Here is a 17022-nt window from a genome sequence, read left to right as displayed (position 1 = left end):
CTCAGCCAGAGTGGAATTGTTTTATATAAACACTCGTGCGCTCTTGCGTTGTGTACACCCAAAATGGCGATTCCACAATAAACTGCGGCTATATCGAGTGTGATGTTAGCTGCAAAAGACGCAAGCAGATCCCAACTTCACTTTGCTACACGTGCATTGTAAAAGCAGGGCCACAAACAAAACAACACCTACGTCTCTGTACTCAATTCCAACGGAAAATGTCGCCAAATCCATTCACCATTTCACTATGTGCTAGCTAGTCATGGCGCGAGCATTAGCTGCGGACGCGAACAGCTTTAGCTTATCTTCCCACAATTCAGCTCGACTGTTTAAACTTCAGCCAAAGACAACATTCTGTGTTAAGTGAGAATTCTAATGATAAATAATAATTACTTACATCGTTTAATGGGTGCCCTCGGAATATCTGTCCTGCCACTACTCCCATCCACTTCTAGCTTAACTCGTCCATCTGTGTGGGTGCGCAAGAACGATGGGTGCCGTGAAGCTGCAGGAAAACAAACTTAAAAACCTGCACGAAAATATATTAAACGTGGAGGAGTTAGTCGGCAGAAGTGAGGAATTACAAAAAATAAAATAAAAAACGATTTCTCAAGAAAAGATCATAAAACAGGAAAATGGTCAATAGCTCATGGAGTGATATTGCACACTGTACCTTGATTAACATAACTGCTCTATAATACATAATCGATTATATTCAATAGCGTTCAGGATTTGGGTGAAGTGTACACAGCACAATAATCATTGTGATAATTCCACACTTGCTGCAATTTGTTTTCATGACCGTATTGGGGATATATGCGGTCCGATAAATACGTCCGCCTTGTGCTAAATGTTGACCAAAACAGACGGACCGCCCAGCCCAATTTTCAAGGACTATTCTTGTTCCAAATAATTGCCACAACGGGCCGACCAGATTTAGCCCATAAAATAATGTCTTGTGGACATTTGTTGCTCAATGGCTTATGTCTAAAGTGGAAACTAGGGAATAAGATGCGAACTTAAACCTCGTTCCTGACAGACATGTAAAGGACCTTTTTTGTTTTTCATTTTTAGAAACGTAGCGGAGGAGAAAAAATATGAAAACATTTATTTATTTATTTTATTTCGGGAATTCGTGATTTGACTATTCTTACATAATACAAAACTTAAATTCTAAGATAAGCACGGTATACATTTTCCAAAAGTGATGTTAAAAACATTTCACTTGTTCTTCTTGTACAGCTGATTGTGCGTAGAATATACCCCCCCCCAATCCATTTCGAGTCTCAAATATACATTTAAAAATAAACATTACGGTATCTTAGGAAACTGTGACGCAAAGTGCGGTTTTTGCGTCTTAGAACGTATGTACACGTCATTTCGAGTGATATAAAAAGGAGAGAGAGACGAGATATCCACATTTTTGAATTATGATGGCACACGACATGGAGCGAGTACTGATGTCCCCGGCGTTCGAAGTGTTTAACAAGCTTCGGCTGGCAGGACAGCTTTGTGACGTGGTCCTCATCACCGACGGTGTTCAATTCAACGCCCATAGAGTAATTCTGTGTGGCTGTAGCTCCTACTTCCAGTAAGTAGCGGTGACCCATATATGAAGATGCGAAAACAGCAAGGAGTCAGTTTTTATCTCTCGTTAGCAATGACTTCTCCTTGGCAATAAGGCTCTAGGATGACAGAAAGTTTATATTAATATACATTATATTAAATTATATTAATGTAGGTCAGTGCTGATCAGAAATATTTCTGATAAGTGTACCACCTTAACTTTTACTATATAATAATAATAATAATAATAATAATAATGGTATAAATATATAAAAAGGGGACCATGTCAAACAGGCAAAACAAAGTATTCCGGGGGACTTGCCCACCAGCCCAAGTAAAATATATTAAAGGGGGAGCTACTGTTGGAAAAATAAGAATTAAAGCCACCGGTCCCTAGTTCTTAGATGCCTATGAGATCATCTGTAGCAGGGGGTCCTTATCTCTGCTTAATTTCCATTTGGGGGTCCCTGGTTCAGAAGATTTAGAAAACCCCTTATTTAACTTTGCCTGCAAAACCGATATTTATTAGATGAGTCACTTCTGGATTGTGTTTCAGGGCTCTGTTCGCCAGTGACTGGAATGATTCAGGAAAGCGGGAGTACCAACTCCCAGGCATTTCCCCAGAAACACTGAGGCAGGTCATAGAGTATGCCTACACGTACTCTGTGGTCATCACAGCTGACAATGTGGAGAACCTCCTGGCAGCTGCTGATTATCTCAGTGTCTTGGGCATCGTACAGCGCTGCTATGATTTCCTGCATGAGCAGCTCTGCCTCAACAACTGCATTGGCCTTCTTAAAATCGCCGATGTCTACTGCGTAAACGAGCTGCACCAGTCTGCATTCAACTTCATCTTGAAAAACTTTAAGGAGGTTGCCATCAGCTCAAATGAGTTCCCAGAACTAAGTCTTGAACAACTTTCTGACATCATCGAGCAGGATGAGCTTAATGTCAGAGAAGAGGATGTAGTGTTTGAGGCCATCCTCCGGTGGATCGAGCACGAGCCTGCCACCCGAGAGGCCCACATTTCAGTCCTATTGGCCAAGGTGAGTATAGTTATACTATGTTCTCATTGACTTGTGTATATAACAATAGAATGCTCATTGAGTGAAGTCCTTATTACTGTAGCTAGAGACTGAACCTCCATTTCCATGTCCCATAAGTCTACAACCAAGGCTTCCAGGTATTACACCTGGGAGGAGAGTGTAACAAATAATGGAAAACAAAACACCGAAATGTCTTACATGAAATAAGTGTTAGCTGACATATCTGAGACTTTCTATGTAAATGGCTTCAGCTAATGTACCTTTAATGTTAGGAATTGCTCATCTCCAGAGATTCACAGAAAGCACTAAGGAACTCATGGGAATTCTCTCATTCTCTCATTGTTTCCTGTGTAGATTCGGATGGCTCGTATGGATCCGGAATACTTCATGAAAATCGTCAAAGCCAACGATCTAGTGAAGGCCAATGTGGCGTGCAGGCCAATCATCACTGATGTACTGAAGGTCATCTATGATCTTCATGATGAAAGTCCACTCTCTGATTTTGAGAACCCACTGATCCGCCCGCGCTTGCCCTCTGACATTTTGCTGGCTGTTGGTGGATGGAACATGCACACGACAAACTGCATCGATGCATATGACACACGGGCCGACCGCTGGGTGGATATAACACAGGGGCAGGAGACTCGCCAGTCCGGCCATGGCAGTGTGTGTTTAAATGGCTTCATGTATTGTTTTGGGGGTTATGATGGCCATAATTTCACCGATGCTGTGCTCAGATTTGACCCCGTCGCACGGACATGGCAGCACATGGCCCCTATGCACTGGCGCCGCTGTTGTGTCAGTGTGGCCGTAAGTAACGGCTTCATCTATGTGATGGGTGGCCGTTTAGACGTGTCGCCTCTGAATATCGTAGAGCGATATGACCCAAATGCCAATGAGTGGACCATCATCCAGCCCATGAACGAGGAGCGACAGGATGCCAGTGCCACCACCCTGAATGGAAAGGTAGGTTAATAGGAGGGCGTCTGCCTGTGGTTACCCTCATTTTCCCCTTGAAATTGATTATGTTACATACTCAGTAGCTTGCTTTGTCTTCAAATGGTTGATTTCAATCCATAATTGTTTATTCAGTAAACGTCAGTGTTTAGATAAAACATAAATGACCTTGCATTGTCGCTCTGCATTAGTGGCACATTGGGCAGTGCTGTGGTGTCCAGCTCTGTGTTTTTGCAATTTTGCCCACAGCCCAAGACTTGTGAGATACAATAACTGGTGTTAACGTAGGAGCTTTACCCAATTCCAGTCCTGGAGGGTCAGAATCCTAAACAATTTGCAGATTTCCCTATTCAAACAAACCTAGTGAACTTAATTAGCTGATTAAGCTGCGGTTCACAAGGGAAATGATCACAACTAACTGTAAATTCCCTACCAATGCCCATGTGCTTCCTGTGGTAGGCTCCAGGTTCACCACCACCCTGTACTGAATAGACTTTTATGGAAGGTGGATGGATTAAACATCCATTAGCTAAATGTACATTTACGCTTTCTAGATCTCCATCTCCAATCATGTACAGCATAACACACATCACTTGTGAACCATCTTTCCTAGATATACATTTGTGGGGGTAGCAATGGAGCTCAGACCACTTCCACTGCGGAGTGCTATGATCCACTCACGGGCGAATGGACCTTGATCGCTCCCATGCGCACTCGCCGACGTGGCCTTGGAGTAGCGGCATATCAGGGAAACATCTATGCGGTGAGTGATTCCTTTCTTGTACTCTGAAACAAAGGAGTCAAATCTCAAGATTTATCTGAGACTCATTTTTTGTCACTGCTGCTGTGTCACAGATTGTAATGCGCTTAAATCAAACAAAAGAATTCAGTGGATGAAATGACCTGCTGGGAAGGCCCATCTCAATACATATATGCTCCCTGCATATCTGGGTTATAAACGAATACGCTTAGTAAAGCTTAGATTTTTGATTACAGTTATATTCTGTAGTTCCAGACGTAATTGCTCTGTTTGTTTTTTTTTTCAGTGTCTGACTACAAGTATTATTTTTAGTACTAATAAAAATAATAATAAAAGCAAAATATATGATCATAAGAAGTATTTTTTTGATGGTTGACAGTTTTCGCTGAATTGTACAGGTTTTCTGTTGCCCAAATTCCCTTTTTTTCCACTGCAGTTATGTTGACATGTATGTTGAACACAAATTAGTTATAAGCTTGTGTCCTATATAGACAATGGGAGGTTCTGTGCAGCCTGCTATTATAGGGCGATAATTCCTTAAGAGTTCCTGACTTCGAGAAAGCTGATATTTACTTATCTGTTTGGTACCCGAGTGATCATTTACCATTGGTGTCTCGCAGGTGGGCGGTACCAACGGGGCTCATCCAGTGCGGACTATGGAGGTCTATGACCCTGCAATTAACCAGTGGCACGCTGGGCCTCCCATGAGACAACAAAGAAGCTATTTCGGCATCGCAGTGGTGGACGGCTTGCTGTTTGCGATGGGAGGCTCCGATGGCTTCAAAGTAACTGCAAAAGTGGAATGTTTCAATGCAGTGAAAGGCAGCTGGTGCCGTGCGCAGGAAATGATTGCACCTAAGAGGAGCTTCAGCTGCTGCACAGTGCCTGCGCACCCCCGCTTCGTACAGTACGCTGCACCTCGCCCACCTGCCCCCATCTGCCTGCCTGGTGGGTAACCAGCTTATCATGTCTAACGTTAATGCTTCGTACATTAGACCTATATAACATGTGCCCTTGAGAGGTAAAGTGGGCTATCCCACAAAAACAAAGTTTTGAGAAAATGAGCTCCAAAGTTGAATTAAAAAAAAAAAAAATCAGTGTGTCTATACCCTACAATTGATATGTATCATAGGTAGCACAGATCTCAGTATATTTAAAAGATAGATAGACCCTCAATAATTAATATTGGACAGTCATTTTTGACTGACATGTGGGATAGCCCACTTTACCTCTCAAGGGCACATATGATACCTACCGTTAATGTAATAACTGCCAATAATGTGCTAATTTTCCCCCTTAATGTAATAAAGGCTGATACAATAATATCTTGCCAATACCATACTAACATATTTGAATCAAAAACACACCACATTACTACATTATATACTTTATTACACAAAAAACGGGAAAATTGTTATGCTATTAGCAGTTATATTAACAGTAGTTTAGCTGCTACAGACAGCAGCTATTAGCTGCTATTAACAGCAGTGATTAGCTGCTACAAACCGTAACAATCGTGACATCACACAATTTCTTTTGACTGCTTATGATTTTTTGCACACTACTGTACACACACACACACATATATATGTACATATGTATATGGTTGATTGTCCACAAAAATCAACTGTGATTAATCAGCCTGATCTCCAGACCAAAGAACTGTGAAAACCATTCTAACTTAACCTACAAGAAGCAATTCCTGAACACAAAGAAGAAGATGTGCTACGGCCCTGCTACACACACACACACACACACACATATAAGGTATCTGTATCTTTGTGGGGACTCCATACTGAGTTCCAACCCACAACACAATTAATCAGTGAGGAAATTCATAGTATTATCTCTTGTTATGTTATTTTTTTAAATTATTTATAATGTATTTAAAAGCCTATGGCAAACAGTAAGTTAATGAATTGAAATTACAGGTAACCACGTGCTCAACAAGTGGTTGGCAGGGAACAAGGGAAACGCTACAGACTGACAACAGGGGAGGACAAGAAAGACTGACAACACGTGGGACGAGATGACCAATGACACCTACTGGCCAAACAGGGAAGGGACACAGAATGGGACAGTTAAATAACACTGGGATTCCCTGAAGGGTTTGGCATTCCCTGAAGCCAAGCTGTTAATTATTGTACTCCACGCCACCTCTGGTGATTGAATTGCAATGCAATGATTATGTTGTTCTATAATCTTATTGAATAAGTGTTATAAGTTGTTAGAAGTTATTTTTGTATTCTTTTATACTTCATTTTTAACAGTGTGATTTTTGACCTGACAGCTTTGTTTGGCAGTAAAAAGCTTTAAGGGGGCAGTTTAATGGCTCTATACACAGCAATATGTATAATGGCCAAAGTGTTCTTATTGAACATGCTTAATTTATTTTTGTATACAACGTTTAAATAAATGTCTTATTTGGAGAACAAAGGCTGGAAAAATGTTATTTGTTGTCTGAAAACCAAAATAATTTTGAGAGCTTTGTACAATTTGTTAGCAGAATTACCTTATAGACCTAATACACTTTTGAATGCAATATAATTCTCCATGGCAGTAACCCAGCTGACTGGTGGAGCAAGTTCATTTTGTCTCTGCAAGACCTCAAAGTGAATTTGAAGATCATTGTCTCCACAAAGACTATGAAGATTTTCAGGAGATACATGGAATCCACAGTTTCTTCCATTAAACCTAGAGTGCAATCCAACAAAATGTTTCAATAATAAAATTTACATTTCAAAAAGTGGCTTCTGGTTTGTCAGATGGGCAGTGTGCATTCCATACCTACTTGTAGTCATCTAGTTCTTTTTGCAGGACACCCAGAAAGCTGAATACTGTAGCAGCAAACATTTCTGTTGGTAACAGCCATTAAAGAGATTCCTTCGTCCAAAATTGCCCCCTAGTGGTGGAATATTGCAACGCAAATAATGGAGATTTCACTTCACTGTATTTTACAGCTAACGAAAATGTAATGTGTGTGTGTATACATTTTTTGTTTCATACATTTAAATGTACATTTTTTATATAACAAACAACATTACTTTATAGTTGTTTAAAAGGCAGAAACTTCAATGTACACGAAGTCACCAATAAATTACATCTATTTATCCAACATGTTATATAATATACATACTGTGTTTGAAAACTTTTCAGTTTTACGATTTCAGGACAGATCAGCCACTCTATTAGGAACATTACGCTTTTTGGTTGCGGGTGTTAGCTTTGCTGCTGCTATTACAGTTTTTACCCATTGCTTGAACACTATAGACACATGCTTAAACCAAAGTAACGTAACTTGAAGTTGTTGTTACTATACCTTAAACAAAGTGCAACCATACCTTAAATAAAAGTTCTGGTTAGCACTTTAGTTGCAATTCTGCAACACACTCACTCCTTTCTACAACACACTTACTCCTGCACACTACACACTATGTCATACATAAGACACTTCATTCAAAAATGAAATCTCAGGGTACCAGTGGGAAAACACATCTATTCAAAATACAAAACACATTGGGCAATTGAAAATACTTAGACACACACCTGAAAATGCTTACTTACAAAATGGAACACCAATCAGCCAGCTACAAATACACCTCACTTAAGCCATTTTGAGAAGTTTGCAAGCATGGAAGCAGGGAGAGCTAGAGGCAGAGGTAGAGGAAGAGGAAGACAGGCAGAGAGAGAGAGGAGGAAGTGGTCGAAGAGGCTATGCAAGGACCATTATTTCTGATGACATAAGAGCAACTTTGGTGGACCATGTCATAAACCATGGCCTGACTATGAGGGAAGCTGGGCAGAGAGTCCACCCTAATCTAAGCCGTTTCACAGTTTCATCCATAATAAGGACATTCCGACTGGAAAACAGGTATGTCTTCAACTCTCTACTCTACTCAGACTGTATCTAGAGTATTTACAATACTGTACCATATCACATTGCCGTATCACATGTACTGTATTTCAGGGTGACTAATGCTCCTTTTTGAAGAAAAGTAGTAGTTTTGTGAAACATACGATGATAACGTGTTGAGATGTTTCAGTACTGTGTATGGTATACACAGTAAAGTACAGTATATACAGTACTGTAAAAAAGAAGCAAACCAATAACAATTTGTGGTTGCATTTTTCTACAGAATGGCTAGAAGACCTACTGGGGGTGGACGGCAGCGCCTGTTCACACAACAGCAGGAACTTGCCATTGTGAACCTAGTGAGAGCAAACAATGCAATCCGTCTCCACCAGCTACAGCAACAAATACTTGAAGATAGGCAGGTATTCAACAACATAAATCGAGTAAGCATTACCACTATCAGACGCATCCTGGTAAAGCACAACATGACCATGAAGCAACTGTACAGGGTCCCAATTGAGAGGAACAGTGTCAGGGTCAAAGGACTTCGACATGAATATGTACAGGTAAGTGTAACAGTCCTTTACATTTACAATACAGAATGGGTGCAGTCCAGTAACAGCTGAATATGTACCATTTGATCAGTACCACATAGATATATTCGGAAAGCTACACAGGTACCTGTGTGGTGGGGTGGGGTGGGGCGGTTCTGTATGTGTAGTAGTGTAGTTGTGTGTTTTGAGTAATGCCATCTACAATATGTATTTTTTGTTGCAGAGAATCTTGGACGTGGATGGAGCTGCTCAGCCTCATGAATTTATTTACGTTGACGAGGCTGGATTCAACCTTAGCAAAAGTAGACGACGGGGACATAATATACTTGGCCAAAGGACGATTGTGCACGTCCCGGGGCAGTGCGGGGGAAATATCACATTGTGTGCCGCCATAAGCCTCCGAGGGCTACTGTACCATCATTCCAAACTGGGTCCATATAATGCGCAACACATAATCACATTTCTAGATGCACTTCATGATGCAGTTGTACAGGACAGACCAGAGCAGCCCAGGTTTGTTGTTGTCTGGGATAATGTCAGTTTCCATCGGGCTGCTATCGTCCAGAACTGGTTCACCAACCATGATCAATTTGAAGTTGTGTATTTGCCCCCTTACTCGCCATTTCTCAACCCTATAGAAGAGTTTTTTTCTGCTTGGAGATGGCGCGTATATGACCGCCAACCACATGCCCGCATGCCTCTTCTGCAGGCAATGGAACAGGCCTGCGGAGATATTGAGGTAAGGTCAATCCATGGATGGATTCGGCACACAAGGGGATATTTTCCCCGATGCTTAGCAAGAGCAGACATTGCTTGTGATGTTGATGAGATTCTGTGGCCAGACCCCAACAGACGGCAGGATCCATAAGTGCAAATGTGGAATGCTACAATGCAGAGAAAGGCAGCTGGTTCCGTACGCAGGACATGATTACACCCAAGAGGAACTTCAGCTGCTGCACAGTGCCCCCCTGCATCATACAGTACGCTGCACCTCGCCCACCTGCCCCCATCTGCCTGCCTGGTGGGTAACCAGGTTACGCATCTACCGGTGTGGCTAGCATCACTGGACTTAATCAACAGAAACAGTGGACACTAACAAGAATCAGAAACATTCACCAAAATAAGGAAAATGCCTCTTGAATAATGGACTGAGGGAACAGAACTTAGACCTTACAGTGGAGTCAGAGCATAGAGGTTAAGGCACTAGAACAGCTATCAAAATGCAATTATGGCAAGACAACTGCTTTCCTTTGTTATCGGATGCTGTAATGGTTTGCTCCTGTTGTGTAACATGCCACTTGTTTGCATGCATTTGTTAATTGCCTTGTTCTCTCCAACCATTTCTCTGTCTTAGAGCATCTGCCAAATGAATAATACACAGAGCACAACTATAGCAGAGCTCAGCTGGGACCTCCTGCATGCTTTTACAGCAAGCAATGAGTGTGCTCTTCTAGAACAGATTTAATATCTGGCTACGGTTGTTGGGGACACATGTGTTAGATATGTGAAATGCTTTATTCATACAAATAAAGCCCTTATATTTGTATTTTTATCACATGTGTTATCACATTAAATTTATGAGTAGTATCTTCATAGAATTTGTGCCGTGCGTGTGGTGTTCTCCATATTAATTCATATCTCAATTAAACATTATAACCAGGATGCAGCCAAAGCCCCAAAAATAAATTCTGAATATCAGTCATTTAACAAAAACAATACAGAACAATGTTTTTCAACCTGATCCACAGGAACCCCCAGTCCATCCACGTTTTTGCTCCTTGCCAGACAGCTGGTGCTGGGAGAGAGCAAAAACATGGACTGCTGAGGGTCCACAAGAAACACTGATAAAACATAATATATATGCAGACCGAATGTCTATGGCACCCCCTAAAGGAGCATCATATGCGTAAAGAACTGCTTAAGGTTTCATGCCACAGGACCCTCCAGAGCATGAAAGCCAGCTTCTGCTTCTGGTTCCAGCACTTAGCCAATCTACTGACCCTTCATCACCGATTGCTGAGTTGGAAACATTCAGGTGGATCAGCTGACCTGCATGCTTGCATCCAATCAGAAGCAGCAAATTTCCCTCCATTTTCCCCTTCACCTTCTTTTTCTCTTATCAGCTTACAGTTATATTTCCTGTTGCTCATCTCAGTTTGTCCTAGTCAATTAATATTCTCTCATTTGTTAAGTGCTACTATTTATTGTCTTTCTGTGAGTTAAACTGAAGGTTACTTTCCCCTATAGACCGTCTCTTCCTGCTATCAGGCAATCATAGGCCAGTGGGACAGGAGGGAGGGTTCTACCCTTTTTCACTCAGGGTGACTGGAATTTTCCAAACAAACGGGCAGTTTCAGAATCCCCCATTTGTTGCGGTCTCCAGAAAAGTGTTACATATGAACCATGTGGTACAGTCTGATTAGACGAAAGCATCCCATAGAGCTGTTTCTGATCTAAATGAACAAATTCTGAATTATGACTCTTGAGCTTTGTTGATTTTAGAGTTTTCTGCCATCTGGAGTAGAAAAAAAAACACACATTTATCTCAGAATTCTGACTTATTAAGTCGAAATTCTGATTTTTTTTCCCTCACAATTTTTACTTTATTTCTCATTATTCTGAGTACTTCTCTAACAACCAGCAATTAGTCGGAGACATCACTTCTGCTCCAGCTTTAATGGTTCAGTGAGATTTGCATACAGCAGCAGACAGGAGCGAAGGCTACAATGGCTGTATCTGCTCTGTCCAGGCATTTTATTATTTCCAGTTGTGTGTGTGAATGGCAGCCTACATCGGAACTTGCAATTAATTATCCTGTAAATGTTAAGCTGGTTTGCAATGAAAATGGGCAATAGAACTTCTCTCTTGCCTAATAAGTTGTGGTACAAGCATATCTAACGTTAATGCTTCGTGCATTAGACCAGGGGCGCTGTAAAGGGGGGGTAAACGATGACGATTCTCGGGGCCCATGACTGAGAGGGGGCCCAGAGAAGCCCCCAATAAACTGTGTGGGGGGCCCTGTCAAGATTCCTTTCATGGGACCCAAAATCCTTAGCAGCGCCCCTGCATTAGACATATATAATATGATGTCTACCGTTAATGTAATAACTGCCAATAATGTGCTAATTTTCCCCCTTAATATAATAAAGGCTGATACAGTAATAACTTACCAATATCATACTAACATATTTGAATCAAAAACGTATCACATTATTACATTATAGGCTTTATTACACAAAAAAAAAAAAATGGGAAAATTGTTATGTTATTAGCAGTTATATTAACAGTAGTTTATAGTAGCTGCTATTAACAGCAGTGATTAGCTGCTACAGACCCTAACAATCACACAATTTCTTTTGACTGCTTATGATTTTTTGCACACTACTGTACACACACACACACATATATGTACATATTCATATGGTTGATTGCCCACAAAACTCAACTGTGATTAATCAGCCTGTTCTCCAGACCAAAGAACAGTGAAAACCATTCTAACTTAACCTACAAGAAGCAATTCCAGAACACAAAGAAGAAGATGTGCTAGATGTCTTTATGGGGACTCTGCATTCATGTCTATGGGCAAAACCCTAATCCCAACTAAGAAAACGTTATCCCCTACCCAGCCCCAACCCACAGTCGTTGCTGTTGTAGTTCTCTCCTACCATTTATATTGTCACAATGAACTATATCCTAAGATGTACAAGTAAAAAGTTTGTATATAGTATAGCATGAAAAATAATAAGAAGAAAACTCAGCCAGAGTGGAATTGTTTTATATAAACACTCGTGCGCTCTTGCGTTGTGTACACCCAAAATGGCGATTCCACAATAAACTGCGGCTATATCGAGTGTGATGTTAGCTGCAAAAGACGCAAGCAGATCCCAACTTCACTTTGCTACACGTGCATTGTAAAAGCAGGGCCACAAACAAAACAACACCTACGTCTCTGTACTCGATTCAAACGGAAAATGTCGCCAAATCCATTCACCATTTCACTATGTGCTAGCTAGTCATGGCGCGAGCATTAGCTGCGGACGCGAACAGCTTCAGCTTATCTTCCCACAATTCAGCTCGACTGTTTAAACTTCAGCCAAAGACAACATTCTGTGTTAAGTGAGAATTCTAACGATAAATAATAATTACTTACATCGTTCAATGGGCGCCCTCGGAATATCTGTCCTGCCGCTACTCCCATCCACTTCTAGCTTAACTCGTCCATCTGTGTGGGTGCGCAAGAACGATGGGTGCCGTGAAGCTGCAGGAAAACAAACTTAAAAACCTGCACGAAAATATATTAAACGTGGAGGAGTTAGTCGGCAGAAGTGAGGAATTACAAAAAAATAAAATAAAAAACGATTTCTCAAGAAAAGATCATAAAACAGGAAAATGGTCAATAGCTCATGGAGTGATATTGCACACTGTACCTTGATTAACATAACTGCTCTATAATACATAATCGATTATATTCAATAGTGTTCAGGATTTGGGTGAAGTGTACACAGCACAATAATCATTGGGATAATTCCACACTTGCTGCAATTTGTTTTCATGACCGTATTGGGGATATATGCGGTCCGATAAATACGTCCGCCTTGTGCTAAATGTTGACCAAAACAGACGGACCGCCCAGCCCAATTTTCAAGGACTATTCTTGTTCCAAATAATTGCCACAACGGGCCGACCAGATTTACCCCATAAAATAATGTCTTGTGGACATTTGTTGCTCAATGGCTTATGTCTAAAGTGGAAACTAGGGAATAAGATGCGAATTTAAACCTCGTTCCTGACAGACATGTAAAGGACCTTTTTTGTTTTTCATTTTTAGAAACGTAGCGGAGGAGAAAAAATATGAAAACATTTATTTATTTATTTATTTTATTTCGGGAATTCGTGATTTGACTATTCTCACATAATACAAAACTTAAATTCTAAGATAAGCACGGTATACATTTTCCAAAAGTGATGTTAAAAACATTTCACTTGTTCTTCTTGTACAGCTGATTGTGCGTAGAATACACCCCCCCCCCCCAATCCATTTCGAGTCTCAAATATAGATTTAAAAATAAACATTATGGTATCTTAGGAAACTGTGATGCAAAGTGCGGTTTTTGCGTCTTAGAATGTATGTACACGTCATTTCGAGTGATATAAAAAGGAGAGAGAGACGAGATATCCACATTTTTGAATTATGATGGCACACGACATGGAGCGAGTACTGATGTCCCCGGCGTTCGAAGTGTTTAACAAGCTTCGGCTGGCAGGACAGCTTTGTGACGTGGTCCTCATCACCGACGGTGTTCAATTCAACGCCCATAGAGTAATTCTGTGTGGCTGTAGCTCCTACTTCCAGTAAGTAGCTGTGACCCATATATGAAGATGCGAAAACAGCAAGGAGTCAGTTTTTATCTCTCGTTAGCAATGACTTCTCCTTGGCAATAAGGCTCTAGGATGACAGAAAGTTTATATTAATATACATTATATTAAATTATATTAATGTAGGTCAGTGCTGATCATGAAATATTTCTGATAAGTGTACCACCTTAACTTTTACTATATAATAATAATAATAATAATAATAATGGTATAAATATATAAAAAGGGGACCATGTCAAACAGGCAAAACAAAGTATTCCGGGGGACTTGCCCACCAGCCCAAGTAAAATATATTAAAGGGGGAGCTACTGTTGGAAAAATAAGAATTAAAGCCCCAGGCCCCTAGTTCTTAAATGCCTATGAGATCATCTGTAGCAGGGGGTCCTTATCTCTGCTTAATTTCCATTTGGGGGTCCCTGGTTCAGAAGATTTAGAAAACCCCTTATTTAACTTTGCCTGCAAAACCGATATTTATTAGATGAGTCACTTCTGGATTGTGTTTCAGGGCTCTGTTCGCCAGTGACTGGAATGATTCAGGAAAGCGGGAGTACCAACTCCCAGGCATTTCCCCAGAAACACTGAGGCAGGTCATAGAGTATGCCTACACATACTCTGTGGTCATCACAGCTGAGAATGTGGAGAACCTCCTGGCAGCTGCTGATTATCTCAGTGTCTTGGGCATCGTGCAGCGCTGCTGTGATTTCCTGCATGAGCAGCTCTGCCTCAACAACTGCATTGGCCTTCTTAAAATCGCCGATGTCTACTGCGTAAACGAGCTGCACCAGTCTGCATTCAACTTAATCTTGAAAAACTTCAAGGAGGTTGCCATCAGCTCAAATGAGTTCCCAGAACTAAGTCTTGAACAACTTTCTGACATCATCGAGCAGGATGAGCTTAATGTCAGAGAAGAGGATGTGGTGTTTGAGGCCATCCTCCGGTGGATCGAGCACGAGCCTGCCACCCGAGAGGCCCACATTTCAGTCCTATTGGCCAAGGTGAGTATAGTTATACTATGTTCTCATTGACTTGTGTATATAACAATAGAATGCTCACTGAGTAAAGTCCTTATTACTGTAGCTACAGACTGAACCTCCATTTCCATGTCCCATAAGTGTACAACCAAGGCTTCCAGGTATTACACCTAGGAGGAGAGTGTAACAAATAATGGAAAACAAAACACTCAGATGTCTTACATTAAACAAGTGTTAGCTGACACATCTGAGACTTTCAAAGTAAATGGCTTCAGCTAAAGAAATAAAAATTTGCACTTACTGCTGTATCCTTAATGTTAGGAATTGCTCATCTCCAGAGATTCACAGAAAGCACTAAGGAACTCATGGGAATTCTCTCATTCTCTCATTGTTTCCTGTGTAGATTCGGATGGCTCGTATGGATCCGGAATACTTCATGAAAATCGTCAAAGCCAACGATCTAGTGAAGGCCAATGTGGCGTGCAGGCCAATCATCACTAATGTACTGAAGGTCATCTATGATCTTCATGATGAACGTCCACGATCTGATTTTGAGAACCCACTGATCCGCCCGCGCTTGCCCTCTGACATTTTGCTGGCTGTTGGTGGATGGAACATGCGCACGACAAACTGGATTGAAGCCTATGACACCCGGGCCGACCGCTGGGTGGATATAACACAGGGGCAGGAGACTCGCCAGTCCGGCCATGGCAGTGTGTGTTTAAATGGCTTCATGTATTGTTTTGGGGGTTATGATGGCCATAATTTCACCGATGCTGTGCTCAGATTTGACCCCGTCGCACGGACATGGCAGCACATGGCCCCTATGCACTGGCGCCGCTGTTGTGTCAGTGTGGCCGTAAGTAACGGCTTCATCTATGTGATGGGTGGCCGTTTAGACGTGTCGCCTCTGAATATTGTAGAGCGATATGACCCAAATGCCAATGAGTGGACCATCATCCAGCCCATGCATGAGGAGCGACAGGATGCCAGTGCCACCACCCTGAATGGAAAGGTAGGTTAATAGGAGGGCGTCTGACTGTGGTTACCCTCATTTTCCCCTTGAAATTGATTATGTTACATACTCAGTAGCTCGCTTTGTCTTCAAATGGTTGATTTCAATCCATAATTGTTTATTCAGTGAACGTCAGTGTTTAGATAAAACATAAATGACCTTGCATTGTCGCTCTGCATTAGTGGCACATTGGGCAGTGCTGTGGTGTCCAGCTCTATGTTTTTGCAATTTTGCCCACAGCCCAAGACTTGTGAGATACAATAACTGGTGTTAACGTAGGAGCTTTACCCAATTCCAGTCCTGGAGGGTCAGAATCCTAAACAATTTGCAGATTTCCCTATTCAAACAAACCTAGTGAACTTAATTAGCTGATTAAGCTGCGGTTCACAAGGGAAATGATCACAACTAACTGTAAATTCCCTACCAATGCCCATGTGCTTCCTGTGGTAGGCTCCAGGTTCACCACCACCCTGTACTGAATAGACTTTTATGGAAGGTGGATGGATTAAACATCCATTAGCTAAATGTACATTTACGCTTTCTAGATCTCCATCTCCAATCATGTACAGCATAACACACATCACTTGTGAACCATCTTTCCTAGATATACATTTGTGGGGGTAGCAATGGAGCTCAGACCACTTCCACTGCGGAGTGCTATGATCCACTCACGGGCGAATGGACCTTGATCGCTCCCATGCGCACTCGCCGACGTGGCCTTGGAGTAGTGGCATATCAGGGAAACATCTATGCGGTGAGTGATTCCTTTCTTGTACTCTGAAACAAAGGAGTCAAATCTCAAGATTTATCTGAGACTCATTTTTTGTCACTGCTGCTGTGTCACAGATTGTAATGCGCTTAAATCAAACAAAAGAATTCAGTGGATGAAATGACCTGCTGGGAAGGCCCATCTCAATACACATA

General features: G+C 41.5%; 2 protein-coding genes across 4 annotated transcripts in view; both read left to right on the top strand.

Moving 5' to 3' along the window:
* Window positions 1-17022, top strand: part of LOC125721033 (kelch-like protein 10) — a 125469-nt gene that overhangs the window by 13565 nt on the left and 94882 nt on the right. The gene's annotated exons all lie outside the window — the stretch shown is intronic.
* Window positions 1380-16808, top strand: LOC125721035 (kelch-like protein 10). The gene is made up of 3 exons (XM_048996962.1): window positions 1380-1591; window positions 2123-2612; window positions 15487-16808. The coding sequence occupies exons 1-3, from the start codon at window positions 1431-1433 to the stop codon at window positions 16105-16107; spliced, it is 1272 nt and encodes a 423-aa protein (XP_048852919.1). The 5' UTR covers window positions 1380-1430; the 3' UTR covers window positions 16108-16808.

This window comes from Brienomyrus brachyistius, unplaced genomic scaffold (genome assembly GCF_023856365.1).
Source record: "Brienomyrus brachyistius isolate T26 unplaced genomic scaffold, BBRACH_0.4 scaffold27, whole genome shotgun sequence".
Classification (NCBI taxonomy): Eukaryota; Metazoa; Chordata; class Actinopteri; order Osteoglossiformes; family Mormyridae; genus Brienomyrus; species Brienomyrus brachyistius.
The sequence above is the reverse complement of the archived record's forward strand: the minus strand, read 5'-3'. Positions and strand labels throughout refer to the sequence as shown.